At 39.6% G+C, this 13,554-nt stretch overlaps 1 protein-coding gene across 6 annotated transcripts in view; it reads right to left on the bottom strand.

Moving 5' to 3' along the window:
- The window catches only part of LOC134527856 (uncharacterized), a 162,723-nt gene that overhangs the window by 18,851 nt on the left and 130,318 nt on the right, over nucleotides 1-13,554 (bottom strand). For all 6 annotated transcript variants that reach the window (XM_063360823.1, XM_063360821.1, XM_063360824.1 and 3 more), the window contains exon 8: nucleotides 3,164-3,212. In XM_063360823.1, coding sequence (XP_063216893.1) covers nucleotides 3,164-3,212 — 49 coding nt within the window. The remainder of the gene's footprint in view (nucleotides 1-3,163; nucleotides 3,213-13,554) is intronic.

The following is a 13,554-nucleotide window of genomic DNA, read 5'->3' on the forward strand; positions in this document are numbered from 1 at the left end:
CAGGAAGTCATAGAAGAAGAACTATTTGTGGACAGCATTCTGCGGGAAACTCCCTTCTCAGATGTGCGGCTACAAGAAATTAAGGCAGCACAAGACAAGGATGTAGCATGTCAGACTCTAAAACTGGATATTCTTCAGTGGTTTACCAATAATAATTCGGCATTTCGGGCCCACAGGGCTCAACTCACATATCAGAACGGACTGATCATGTATGGCCCAAGAATATTTATACCCAAAGTCTTGCGATCTAACATGTTAGACAGAATCCATGAGGGACACATGGGTATCGCTAAATGCAGACGGCGAGCTAAAGAGGCGTTATGGTGGCCTGGCATATCCCACGACATTCAGTCAGTTGAGAGGTGCACCCAATGTATACAGCAGCGACAGCAGAGGGCTGAACCCCTCTTGCCGACACCATTACCAGAGCGACCGTGGTCATTAGTGGGAATGGACATTATGGAAATGCATGCCGTACGGTATTTAGTGGTGCAAGACTACTATTCAAGATACATGGAAGTCGTACGCCTGGACCGGATGACGCCAGAGGCGGTGGTTGCAAGATCACAAAACATTTTTGCACGGCATGGCATTCCCGAGACAGTGCGCAGTGATGGTGGTACGCAGTTTACGTCAGTAGAGTTTCAACGGTTCGCCAAGGAATATGGTTTCACGCATCTCACATCCAGCCCACGATTCGCCCAATCCAACGGAGAAGCGGAGAGTGCCGTAGCAGTGGCAAAGAAGATCCTGTCCAAGTCAAAGGATCCGAATCTGGGATTACTTGCATATAGAGCCACACCACTGGAGAATGGATTTTTGCCAGCGGAGCTGTTGTTCGGCAGGAAGCTGAGGACCACCCTACCGGTGTCTTCAACTAGTCTAACACCAAAATGGGACCAGCAAACGTTGCGAGCAATTCAGGTGTGGGATGGTCATCTAAAGGAGCGCAGCAAGAGGAACATTGATAGGCGACATGGAGCTAAAGAGCTGGAACCGCTGCAGCAAGGTATACCAGTGTGGATACCCGACATGAAGCGGTACAGCACAATCTAGGGCTTGACCGTGTATCCTAGATCTTACCAAGTGGTTAGCAACTACAGCACCTCATAAAGGTATCGGGACAGAGCATAAGGGATATGAGAGATACATCGCAACCACTACATACGGCGGATGGGAAGACAAGCGAGCAGATGCAGAGTTCAGAGAAGGCGGAGCAAGCCAGTCAGCCCGCAGAAGCTCCACCACTGCGAAGATCCCTAGAGCTAGACAGCCAGTCCCCACAAGGTGCACCATTCCTAGGATTTCCGGGAAACGAGCAAACACAGAAGGAGGGACTCAGGACAAGAAGTGGCCGCAGAATCTTACAACCAAAAAGATTGGACTTGTGAAGTGAGACATAGGACAGGGTACCTTTAGCTTTTCATTATACAGAGAGGTAGTGTAGAGATGAAATGAATTTTGTTTGTTGTTATATAAAGAAAGGGAGATGTGGTGTAGGGAAATATGAGATAGGCTTGGGAAAGTTGGTAGTGTGTGTAAGTAGCAGAGTAATGGCGAGAGGTATTACTGAGTGTACGAGAGAAGCTGTATGAAGTGTATAGTAATGTTATGTAATAAAGACATAACACCATATATCTGTTTTCACTAGAATTCCATGGATAAAATTTAAGTCTTGTTTCCTTGTGTCAGCTAATAGCCATGTAAGAACCACAGCACTGGTGTTGACCCTGCGTTCTTTTTGGTTTACTATGGGAAGGTACGAAGCGACCCACTACCCTCCCTCCCAATATTTATGACCACTCCAGTTCTCGCACTACCTAACAAAAATATAATGGAGAATGTGTTGCATGTAGGAATGGAAGGTTGGTAGAGAGGTTGTAGGTAGGGAAGTTGAGAGTGGGAGTGTTGGTGGTGGTGTGTGGCATGGCAGGTAAATGGCGAGTGAATAGGAAATGTAAGGTGATGTGAAATAAAAGATATTGTACAAAATGGAAGGGGAGTCAAGCTCATTACAGAGAAGACTGCTGTTTTTGTACTCTTGTTTCTCTTTCGTATATTGTATTTTTTTTTTACCCATCCCTTCGCAGCAGATAGACAGAGAGAAGAGGCAATAAGTAAGCTACTCATTGTCAGTTCCTTCTACAAAAACTAGCACCCACGGTTACTGGTTACCGGTAAACTTGTGTAGGACTGGAGGAAATTATAAGTACACTTATAAACACAAATGATGGCTGTAGTTTTGTCACCGAATATTCAGTTGAAATTGTGGTATATCTCATAAAAATACACTAATGACCGGACACAGTTGCATCATAAACACCTGTCAAGATAGACATGTTAATTGTGTAGGGTGCTAGTTCACTGAATATTTCAAACAATGAGAGGGAGGAAGAAAGGTATGGAGAACCGTCAACACTAATACATGACCGCACGCACGCACGCACGCACACACACAATCGCAATCACTCTCTGACTGGTTTATTTTTACATTTTCTCCTCTTCGCCATGCCAGTGCAGCGCGGCAAACATGTCACTTTCCGGCACCGACTGGACGGAAACACACATGGCAGACGTGCACTACTCAAGGAGCTTCACACTACATATGAGATCTTTTGATTAAACAATTTTGATTATACCTACTCATGGAGTTACATTTATTAAAAAGCAACATACGTTCGTTATTTGCACACATTTTCAATCATACTGTACAATATTATTAATATTGTTTTAACCCAAAGTGAAAAGCTTGCATAAGGATAGCGCTACATTTTATTAAACATAAATTGGCATAAAACGGTGACCCTAATGAGGGTAAATATGGTTTTCTATATATTTTCAAATTGATTATCATATTCAAAAATAATTTGGTATTCACATTTAAAAAACAGGCCTAATAATTAGAAAACCTAATAATAATACAGAATAAATCAACTATTTGCAGAAACGTGTCAATTTTTACGTTATAAAACAAAAACCTTTCCAGAGATAGTTTCCACATGATTTAAGTGGACAGTTTCCCACTAATTATACTATTTAATACTTGACTTCAAAATGAAGTGAGCCATAAAAGAACAAATGCAAACTAGCAAACAGCTGTTAGAGATGAATGGATCTGATGACAAGACTTGAAGAGCCCTAATGCACTCACTGTCATGCTTACCTCTGCATGTACAACTGTCGCAGCTTGTGCAGCCTCTTCGTCTGCCAATCTGGAACACGAAGCATAACCCACTTCCGTCGCAGGTAACACACGACCACGGTTGAATCACAGTTCACTAACACTTTAGAAATACTGCTGGTCTTTACATCGATTAACATACAATGGATAGGGTGACCTGTGTCCACACTTCCACCTCATCACACTTCAAGAAATGTTACAAACATAAAATATACTTGCATACACAGTATTTTCTGGGATTGGTAAAAACAAAAATGTTAACAACATGAGGCCCACTTCAGGAAAGGAAATTTAAAGTCTAATACAGGTATACACAGAATAAGTATGAATTCAATTGACAAACATCGGCTAAGGAGTTTACCATGAAAAAAAAATTTAAAACAAATATAAGAATTAAAAGTAACATCCTTATATCCATAAATTTCTGTAACATGAGTGTAATGTGGCTTTTAAAGGTGGATTAGTAATCTGCATGTCAAAACTGTTTATATTAATTAAGTATTTTCTTCAGTATACAAAATTTCTTCATCTCTAGCAATTGGACATTTTGCGTGGTCCATCTTTTTGGGAAGCACTTTAGGCTGTAATTCTTATATTCAACCTGTTTGTTTGTGATGGACCTGCAGAAGTTTGTCTGTCAAATTCAGACTCATTCTTATTCAACAGTTTACTCACACACCTACACTTACTGCCTTGATGTCGCCATTTTTGAGGTGAGCCATCACTCGGCTGTTATTTTACGAAGGCCTGGCAGCAAGTGGCCAAACAGCCGTCGTTGGAGCGAAGAACCTAGGGTGCATGCAGGAATAGTTACAGAACGACAAAGTCTTGTCAATATTGAGGTCATCATAGATGGTGAGAGGTGTTTGAGATGAGAAATGGAGCATCGATGGAATAGGTGGGGGAAACGGAATACCCCAACATATCCAGGTGCGACCCTGCTGGGAATGGTAAAAGAATAGCGCTGTATGGAATGACGAGTGATGTGAATAACCGACCACTGTGGCTTCTAAGAACCTAGGGCAGAGTAGTTGGGCGAGGGGAAGAGGAACAAATGGTAATGTATACCCTAATACTGCATCTGCCTGCCATCCAGATGGGGATCCCTGACGAGCTCGCAACAAACACCCGAATCAAACGCAGGAGACAACAACCACGAATAGAAGGTTGCAACCTTAAAGCCTCGTACCTACTAGTGAACCGACACCATCGCGAACTTTGAACATGTAGTCGACAAATAGTTTTTTACTAAAACAGCGAGGCATTTAGAGACAAGACACAAAACACAGACAGCGATACTGGAGAAGAATTGGACCGCTTCCGACAAAAAGAAACAATCCCAGAACTTGACTTGGATCATTATTTTGGACATACACCATGGCTAGTTTGAACTCTACATCATAGAGAAAACCTGCAAAACAGACACAGAAAGATTAATACACAAAAACACAAAGCAATCCAAAATCGGCAGATGTCATATGTTAAATGTAAAGACAGCACAGATTATTCTGTAGAAGCAATTAGAACAATATCACAGCACCTACGAAAGCAGTAGACTGACAATGATGAGACAGTTGCAGAAAAACGAAAACAACTTTGGACAACACAGTGACAGGCAGGGGAACCCAATGATGATAATAAACAGATAATATGGACAAATACTGACAATACAATGATGCAAAACTGAACCCAACAATGAAATTAAACTGGAATTCTGAAAACATGACGGTAATAGCACAGGCAATAGAGGACACTGGAAAACAGGTGTTTATATACCTTCGACTCCCTCTCCTGGCATGGCCAATGACAGGCAAGAAGTCCTCTGAATAGCGGTGCATCAGAGAGCTATGATGTTAATGGCTGGTGTCTTGCTGCAAATGTCGGTTTGAAATTGTGTTTTGTGATAAATTAGTTTCATTTTTATTAAAAGAAACCCATTGCACTATTATAGTAGTTTAGAGTGCTAAAACTATTATTATCTCCAAGGCTACCCGCAGTAAACAGATTGGTCTTTTTACATGTATGTAAATCATATTTTTGGATTATATTGTGTTTTAGACAATATTTACATTGCTTTAAAGACATTGGTGATGAACAGTTTTATTAAATAACCAGCTTTCATGTAATAAATGACTTTCTGTAGTATTTCTGAATGTATAATGTGATTGGACACTGTGCCTCTTGCAGCATGGCCGTGGCTCTTTGTTGAGAGCTTTGAGGCGCCCGGCGCGTTGCATGACGGGATTACAAATACTACAGAAGTCGGTTGGTCCAGCAACCAGAGACCCAGCTTCTGCGCCATGTGGGTTGAAAGGAGCAGAATTTTACAGTTACAAGTGTGTGTCGGTACTTAAGCAATCTTAGTGTCGGTGATAAAAGTATTAGCTACAAGAATCACTAATACGTTTCGTGTGATTGCTACCTGCGGACATTCTATGTGTTATCAAAGATTGTTCCAATGTCGCATCATTCTAGGTAGGCTATTTTGATGGGCCAATATTGCACATTTTATTGATGTCACCCTTGTTTAAAGGCTATTATCACATACAAGATAATGTGAAAAGGACTGAAAAATATTTTAATAAAATTGACAATATATATTTTATTATTTCAAGTGATAATTTCTAAATATAAAGTCACTTGGTAAAGATGTGCCCATCAAAACGGCAACACTATTTAAATCTGTTAAATTCTGTTTTTTTAAGGAACTGGATGGAGTTGTTTATACTTATGTGTGTTATCTAATTTAGTGTATATTGTTACGATTTACAAGGTTCGTAAAGTGATAGCCCAATTAAAGATTTTTATCACACACACAGTTTGATTTATTGCCACTATTTACATTACTAGCAAATAATCTAAAAATGCCAATTAATCAATTGTACTTAAAAATGTTGCTTCCTCAGTCACTCGTTTTTACACACCGCACACCACGCTGGACCGCACCTCTGGCGCAACTCTCGCCGCAGCACCCCTCGTGGTCCTCCATCGCAGGACTCCGCCGCCGCCGCACTTCCCTTTCGCCAAGATCCCACTCGACGCCTCGCTCGGAACATTCGCTCGGAACTCTGCTGTGTCCGCGACACTATCGCCCGGAACTGAACTCTTCGCCCTGGAACCTTTGTCCAGGGACTTCGCCGCTCTATCGCCCGGAAACTCCGTCGTGGGAAAGCCCCCAACTTCACTCTGAACTCCCTGAGGCCGGCGTCCCTCGGCTTTTATATCAGCCCAGACACCTTACAGAACTCCCGAGCGCGGCTGGGGCCAGTCGCGTCATTCCGCGCGACCCGACGGCAGAAATCTCTCGAAACACGTGTCGGCGGCTTGCGTAACTCCGCAGCTGTCAGGTTTCAGATGTCAAACTCACAGCGCCACGCGGGGAGCTGAGAACTGGAGGGAGGGGAAGCGGCGACCCAGGTGCGCACGGCACATCTCATGTTACAGCGGCATGTGATGCAGCCCAGCTAGCTCTGCACCTGCGCGTGACGCAACCTTGCTCACGTTCGTAACAATATAATATTTTCAATATTTTAAAACATTTCAATTTTTTACCTTTTTAATTGTATTTTAGCTAACCCTTAACCTATGATAAATAATATATATATATATATATATATATATATATATATATATATATTAATGAAAAAAAAAAGGTAACTGTAATAATAACACATTATTTTGCTAGTAGCTAAGTAGTGAGTAAGGTACACTAATACAATGAGTGTAGTAAACCACACTGATAACTTTATGTTTATACCATATAATTTTTCATTCATTACTGTGTTGACTGATAACATTTTTTTTGCTGACAATAAATGCTGATACTTTCAGTTTCCTTTTAATTAGGTGTTCTATACTATTGGTATGAGTGGAGAAGCATTATCTGAGTATTTTATGACTGTTGTCCCAGGCATGTTAGGTAAGTATATATTTTGAGTTTCACCATTTTTTATATTGCTTTTGTGTTCTTTGATGCGTGTTAAAAGGGCTCGGTCAGTTTCTACTGTGTTTGTGCATTCACATTTACACAGGGGACCTGATAAACACAGTTATAGCATTGGAACTTGTCTATGGTTGTTTTACTTTTGTGATAATTTTTTTATAGCATTGGAACTTGTCTATGGTTGTTTTACTTTTGTGATCATTTTTTTAATGGTGAAATTTGACTTTAAAACTGTTTTTAGCCACGCTCGTTTCCCAAATGTGTTATTTTTTTGGAGAGGCCACAGACATAGTGAATAACCAATGTACCAATTGGTTTATCAGCAGTGTTTCCATGAATGATAGAGGACTAGTGGGTTGTCATGTGTTGCTTTATGATGCCAGATGGGTAGCTATTTGCTAGTAGTTATTTGTTACGTGATTTTTTTTATCAATTACTAATTTCTGGTCAGAACAAATTACTTCAGCTTAATTGAGAAAATTTTAAAAGTCTAACTTTTCTGGTTCATGTTGACAGATAAGAACGTGTCCTCAAACATAGCGAAGTCTGATTTTGGGTGGGGTGTTAGTTGTATTCGATGCTTCTTGCTCTAGCTCTACATGAAAATATTGGCCATGAAAGGAGAAAGTGAAGAACCCATTGCCATTCGATCTGTTTGCTTGTGTAATTTGTGCTTAAATTAAAAATATGTTCTGTTAACACAAAGAGTGATAATTTCCATGAAGAATTGAATAGGTATTTTTCCATTATTTCTTTTTGAGTGCTCTTATTTTATTATTAAGTATTAATAACAGTAGGTGTTTCAGGTACAGGCACACTGATGAAGATGCTTTGAACATAAAAACTCACAAATGTGTCAATTGGTTCTATTTCTAAGTTTTCGCAATGGAGATAAAGTGTTTGGAGTCTTTAACGAAGGTATGTGTCTGGCCTGTGAGTGGTTGGACAATGTACAGCAGAAATTTTGAAAATTTTCAGCATGAAGAATTGCAAGAGCTGATAATGGGTCACAAAGACATGCCTGGTTTGTAGATTTTTGGAAGACCATAAATGTGAGGTGGCTTGCTGCTGTGTAGTGTTATTGTGCTCTTGGTTTTGTCTGGTATGTGGCTTTGGTAATTTTTTTCATATCTGGTACAATTCGCGCTCTATGCTGTGTCGTCCTGCCGATGTTGATGCGTGGTTGGGTGGTGTCTGAGGGCGCCAACTAACCTTTAACAGGGGTGGTTGCTGTGGGCTAGTTCACAGCACGAGACTCCTTCTCTCGGTGGTTGTGACGTCGCCACGTGGCAGGCAGGAGTGGTTGGACCACACACACGACTAACTTGTAACGTTCTCGGTACGCACAAGACTGTCCGGTCCGCACACGAACGCCGATCGCCGAACTCCGCGAGTCGCACACGACTGCTCGCGCCGAGGGGTGAAGGCCAACTGGCGCGTACTGGCAGGTCCCGTTAGGGCTCGAGTCGATCTCCGCTCTCCATGACAATCGACCTACACCCGTTCGAGACACTACCACCGACTACACACGCCGACCGGTGAGGCACCGAGGTGGCATAACGACCTGTGCGAGCCACGGGAGCACCTGGGACGTCGTCAGCTGGACGTTGGGTCTTTGTTTTAATGTATGTATTTATCGGAGGAAGTAGGGTTGGTAATTTTTTTGACATAGTATGTTCTGTCTAGTGTGACTGTAGTACGGCTCTTTTCAGCAGGAAAGATGACAAAATCAGAATCAGCATTCAGTGTTTTTATATCTTTCAGGTCATCATAAGAGGTGTTTGGTTTTGGTGACCTGGCTGATGTAATGACAGTTTGGTCAGTCCACCGAAACTCTACCTGTTCCGACTACTGGCAGTTTAAATATTGCACTTTCAACAAAAGAAACTACAGTAGAGTCCCGCTAATCCGAACCCCGCTAATCCGAAAATCCGCCTAATCCGAACAGGGCTAGGACCTAAAATTTAATTTTTATAACATTTAAGAACTAGGAAAAGTAAAGAAAAACAAGTTTTTTGAAGTAATATTGTACGTTTATTAATATGTACATAAGAAACTTATAATTTATCTATTTAACTGTCTAACTGAAAATAGAAAAATATATGATTACGTACATAGTACTTAAATACATATGTAAGTATTGAAAATTTTTGAATTTACTTACATACTATATGTAGAATTAATGTTCTGTACTGGATTGACACAAAATAAAATGTAAAAAAGCAAACCATTTACTAAGAGGCAAAGTCAGTAATCTTCCTCTGACGCAATGCACTAAATCGGCTTGGAGATGCAATGTTTCGCCAACGCCGCATAAACAATACATCTGTTGGAGTTGCATCGGCATGTTGCTCGACGTAGCGCAAAGCCAGATCAAGGGCACTGGCTGCGGCAGTGTAAGAAACAACATCGGTCGGCGCGTTCCCTTCCTCCTCACTGTCGTCTGCATCAAGATCAGTTGACGTTCCCTACACAGCTGCTAAGATATCTTCATCTGTGTATTCCTCGTGGCCACAGTCGTCAATGGCCGTCCCCTATGAATGCATTCTTCTGCATTTTCGCAACCTGGTACAATTTATTTCACTAGTTGAAGAAGTTCAAACTTTTCTTTTGCTGGGAGGAAGACCGTTTGAACAAACTCTAAAACAGGCCAGATATTTTTTTTAGAGAATGCGTAAGCCTATGCGGGAAGGAGGATGGGGACTTTGTTTACTCTCGTTGAAGTTCACTGCTCTTCCGCTAATACACACTCACGAACCGCCCTTCATCTCGGAATATTTGAAATTGCAGTTTAGGCTATGTGAGTAATTAAAAATATTATATGATACTAAATATTTACGCTAAATAATAAAGGTGTTTTTTTCGTCTGACCTTTCATTAATTTTTGACATATCAGACACTAAATACACCTCAAAAAGACAATATATGGCATCATATGACAAAGTTCCGCCTAATCCGAATTTTCGCTAATCCGAACAGGGTTCGGTCCCAATTATTTCGGATTGGCGGGATTCTACTGTATGTCTAAGATAGAAATCTTACGAGGAGTATTGCTGAAAATAAGCCCTTTTTTTCAAAACTGATTTTTCACATTCTGACAGAGTTTTACTTGATTCATTTATAATTGTATTCTTAAAATTGGGTATCAATTATGCTTTTAGTTTTGTTGAACTTAAAAGTGTGACTAGGTTTTGTTTTTAGTGATCTTTGCATTCCAGTGATTTATTCAAGACAAAATTTAAAATGGATTGGTAAATGCTATTGAAGTCATGTAACACAGCATAATTCCTACCCCTGCTACTAATAACACTAACCTAGAATGTGTTTGTTACTGATGTTTTCTTCAGGTTTCATAATTCATTTATAGTCATGTTTATTCTATTATGTATAGGCATTCTCTTATGTGAGTGTTGATTGCAGCTTCAAATACTTTATTAATAGCAACAATCTTTTTTGCCCACTTAGAGTAATTACTAATAAGCGAATTAACATCAACACCATAGAGGAGAAGAAAAATAAAATAGTATAATGTTTGTATTAATGTATCATCATCTATGTAGTCCCTATGTAGGTAACAGGAATGTGTTATCACATTACCAAGGGTTATGCATAAATGCACTTATTTTAATCTTTTTCTGAATTACTCTAGACTTTACTATATCAATACTGTTTCAAAGGTTATAGTGCAAATTATACTAAAACAATTCAAAATCAGATACATTTTATTATTCTTAATAAAACAGAACTCAAACATGGCTGTCTTGAACTAACTAAAATTACTTCATTTACTATAATACAACATAAAATTAATCAATATCCAATTCTTACTTTGATATTACGATTTAAAAAATTAAATAGTTTGAGCAACCCATAGCCTGTGAATGTGGTCATAAGAAAGAAAGGTACAGGACTACTGATGACCTACAAAGATTTTGTTGGTATACTAAACAGATTGTGTATTGAAGACTCTCCATCGTTGGTAAAGCAGCAGCAGGACTTCTCCCTAAGACTACTGGGTGGAAATCACAGTCAGCAGATGGTTGAAAAAACGAATGCTAAAATAATACAGTCAAAGATCTCCAAGTCTGGAGCTCTCCCACGTAGGAAGACCCTAGGTACTGCAAATACCAAATAAGGGAGTGGTCTCACCAAGGATGAGAAAATCAAGTTCCAAAAGCAGCGATGAATCGACGAAAATCGCACGACATAGAAGTTCAAGTTCAGTTCATCGCAGACGTCCTAATTTTGACCTTTTGTGAAAGATGGAACTAAAATCGCAGCAGACGCGGACGTCTCCTTGTCCTTCACGTGGTTTGTTTTCTGATGGCCATCTTCTCATTCTTGTTGGAAACATCCCTTTCAACTTCGCTAAGCCTGCTAAGAGCGACAAAGCTCAGAGAAACTTTGGATGAAAACATACTGAGGTAGCTATATTCCTACATAATCCAGATAGGAATATATAGTTTGTGTTACTATATTTTAGCAGGAAATAATTGACTATCAAAGTAAAACTGGGAAAAACCACAAATCCAACAGAAATTAAATAGCAGACCGATATTATACTACATCAATTATGATGAAGAGTTGCTCGCTAACTAGCATCCATAGCATATAATAAAATACATAACAATATTAATAAACAATAATTATATAAATACTTTCACAAATAATAATAATCTGTAAACCTTTCCAATAGTTACAGTATTTAAGGTCTTTTGTTTGAGCTTATGTATAAATTATTAATTTTGGTTAGATATCATATGAAGGTGTAATTTTTTATTTTATTATAATTAATTTTTCTCTATTCTGCTTGATCACTTTAAATTAACATGTAAATTAACTACAGTGAAACTCTGTTAAGACTTTTTTCAAGGGACTGTCGAGAAGAAACTTCTTAGCTGGGAAAACTTCTTACAAGGGAAAAGGAAACTATCCTCTTCTTCATAGCTTACTATCAGTATAATTGAAAAAATTTACAAATGGTAACAATTTCTTATGAAAAATAGAGCCAAAGACTATATAACGAAACAAAAATTAAATTTCCTATTTGTGAAACTAATTCCTACTTGCATTTACATATATTGAATAATAAATGTTTACACAAAACAGTACAATATTACATGTTCTAAATTAAATTTTTTTAAAAAAGTGATCCAGTGTTGTTTGCTTAGAGTTCTTCTCAGTTTGCTTCATTATGAAATTTTCAATGAGCCAGACACTTTGCCAATGGCACATTTGCAGTTCCTTAAACGAAGTCCCGCAGCCCTTCCAGATCGATGCACTAAGGCATCAGAACAGGTTGGTTTTGATGCTGCTCATGGTTCACTTTCCTAATCCTCTTCTACTGCAATCACATCACTGTTGCTGCTGCTTGCTATTGCTTCAGCACTCTGAGGATCACAAGGCAGAACGTCACTGTCAGCTTCAACATAATCATCAAAACTACAAGTGATTTGTAGTTTGCTTTGCAAACTTTTCCATGCATTATTGCACGCACCCTCATCGCCACCATCACCCTCATCAGTTGGGGCTACAGTGTCACCTCCAAAGCCTGCCTTCTTGAAGCAGTTGGCAATGATGGTTGGGTCCAACGATTCCCAAGAAGCCGCAAGGAAATGCAGTGCATCTAATACAGACACTTTGTAGGGTGGAGAGTTGGGTGTTGTGTGGTTCATTTTTGTTATTAGTCTGCACACCAGTCTCTTGCGATAATACTGCTTTAGGACCTTGATCACACAGAACTGATGTGGAATTAGCAGGAAGAAACTGTATTCTCACATTCCTCAAGTTCGCTACATTCTTCGGATGGGCAGGGCAATGGTCCATAAACACAATTATCTTTCTGTTCTTTACTCCCATTTTGGCATCCAGGGAGTGCAAATATAGTTCAAAGATGCTGCAAGTGATCCATGCAGTTTTATTATTTGTGTACCGACATGGTAAAGTTTTCACATTTTTAAAACATCGTGTGGATGTTTTGCCTTCCCAATTACAAAAAGTGGAAGCTTCTCGGACCCATCCATGTTGGCCCCCACAAGAACAGTCAACCTCTCCTTGCTCTGTTTACCCCCATGACAAGCCTCTCCTTTTAAAACAAATGTTTTGTCCGGCAGCATTTGAAAAAAGAGGCCGAACTCGTCAACATTGAAGATGTCCTTCGGTTCATACTCGGATAGAATTTGAGGCAATAATATTTTCCAGGCTTCTATTGATTCTTCACTCACACTCTCAGACTCTCCACTTATTGCCTGGTACACAATGCCAGTCCTATTCTTAAATCGGTCAAGCCAATCATTCGATGCTTTGAACTCAACATTAAATGTCAAAGCAATCTGTTCTGCTTTTTCATTTAAAATCACACCACTTAATGGGATGGTTTGTGCACGCTGTAGTTTAAACCATTCAAGCAATGGTTTTTCTATCTCTTCAT

Source organism: Bacillus rossius, chromosome 1 (genome assembly GCF_032445375.1).
Source record: "Bacillus rossius redtenbacheri isolate Brsri chromosome 1, Brsri_v3, whole genome shotgun sequence".
In the NCBI taxonomy this organism is placed as follows: Eukaryota; Metazoa; Arthropoda; class Insecta; order Phasmatodea; family Bacillidae; genus Bacillus; species Bacillus rossius.